This window comes from Scylla paramamosain, chromosome 7 (assembly GCF_035594125.1).
Source record: "Scylla paramamosain isolate STU-SP2022 chromosome 7, ASM3559412v1, whole genome shotgun sequence".
NCBI classification, from domain to species: Eukaryota; Metazoa; Arthropoda; class Malacostraca; order Decapoda; family Portunidae; genus Scylla; species Scylla paramamosain.
In genome coordinates this window covers 19,348,328-19,349,355 of record NC_087157.1, presented here as the reverse complement: position 1 = coordinate 19,349,355, position 1,028 = coordinate 19,348,328, and the positions used below count along the sequence as shown (strand labels likewise).

General features: G+C 49.6%; 1 protein-coding gene across 1 annotated transcript in view; it reads left to right on the top strand.

Moving 5' to 3' along the window:
* The first annotated feature begins 760 nt into the window (after nt 1–760).
* The window catches only part of LOC135101775 (KRAB-A domain-containing protein 2-like), a 3,560-nt gene continuing 3,292 nt past the window's right edge, over nt 761–1,028 (top strand). The window contains exon 1 of the mRNA XM_064006067.1: nt 761–849. Coding sequence (XP_063862137.1) covers nt 761–849 — 89 coding nt within the window. The remainder of the gene's footprint in view (nt 850–1,028) is intronic.

The window sequence follows — 1,028 nt, the reverse complement described above, 5'->3', positions numbered from 1 at the left end:
GGTAGTGCAGCTACGCACTCACCTTGCCAAGATCAGAGGGGTGGTGATGGTGGTGTGTACATTTGGAGTTGGTAGGATGAGTCACATTGGTGGTCAAAGTCAAACTGGGAGACTGGGAATTGTAGGGAGTGTGCTGCACACTCACCTCCCTGTGCTTCCCCAGGGGCGGTCAGGATGGTGGGTCTTTGGAGTTGCCAGGATGAGTCACGGGAAGTGCTAGCAACCCTGGCACCTTGCCAGGATCAGTTGCCAGGGTGGGGAGTACTGGTGGTGGTCGGTACAGTGTAGAGTTCCTAGGATAGGGTCAGATTGGGGATCAAAGTCAAACTAGAAGGCTGGGAAGGAGTAGGGAGGTGCTGCACACTCACCTCCCGTGCTTCCCAGGTAGATGAGTAGTCTTTGGAGTTGTCAGAGTCAGTCAGGTTGGTATTGTTTTATTTTTATTATTTATTGTAGGGTGCCAGACTCAGTCATTTTTATTGAGGGGAAGTAGGAGTTTTATTGTTTTTTACTTTATTTATTTTTGTTTTTTTATTTATTTTTTTTATTTTCATTTTGTATTTTGGGAAGGAGTAGGGGAAGGGTAGGGGAGGTGCTGCACACTCACCTCCCATGCTCCCCAGGTTGCATTTGTAACATTTGTCAGATTGGTTGCAGGGGTCAGTCAGTCAGGCCCACTCAGTCAAGGGAAGTGCTACGCACTCACCTTGCCAAGGTCAGAAGGGTGGTGGTGGTGGTCTGTACATCTGGAGTTGGTAGGATGAGTCACATTGGTAGAATTGAGAATGCAAACTGGGAGACTGGGAAGGGTAGGGAGGTGCTGCACACTCACCTCCCATGCTCCCCAGAGTCAGTCAGTTTGGTGGTCTGTTAGCAGATGCAAGTAAGATTTGTAGATCAGTCAGGTTGGTTGTTTTTATGGTTGCCAGGGTCAGTAAGGCAGGTGTTGGGGAGGTGCTACACGCACTCACCTAGCCAGGACAGAGGTAGGATGTAGGGATGTGGGATGGGGTCAGAGTGGGACACAG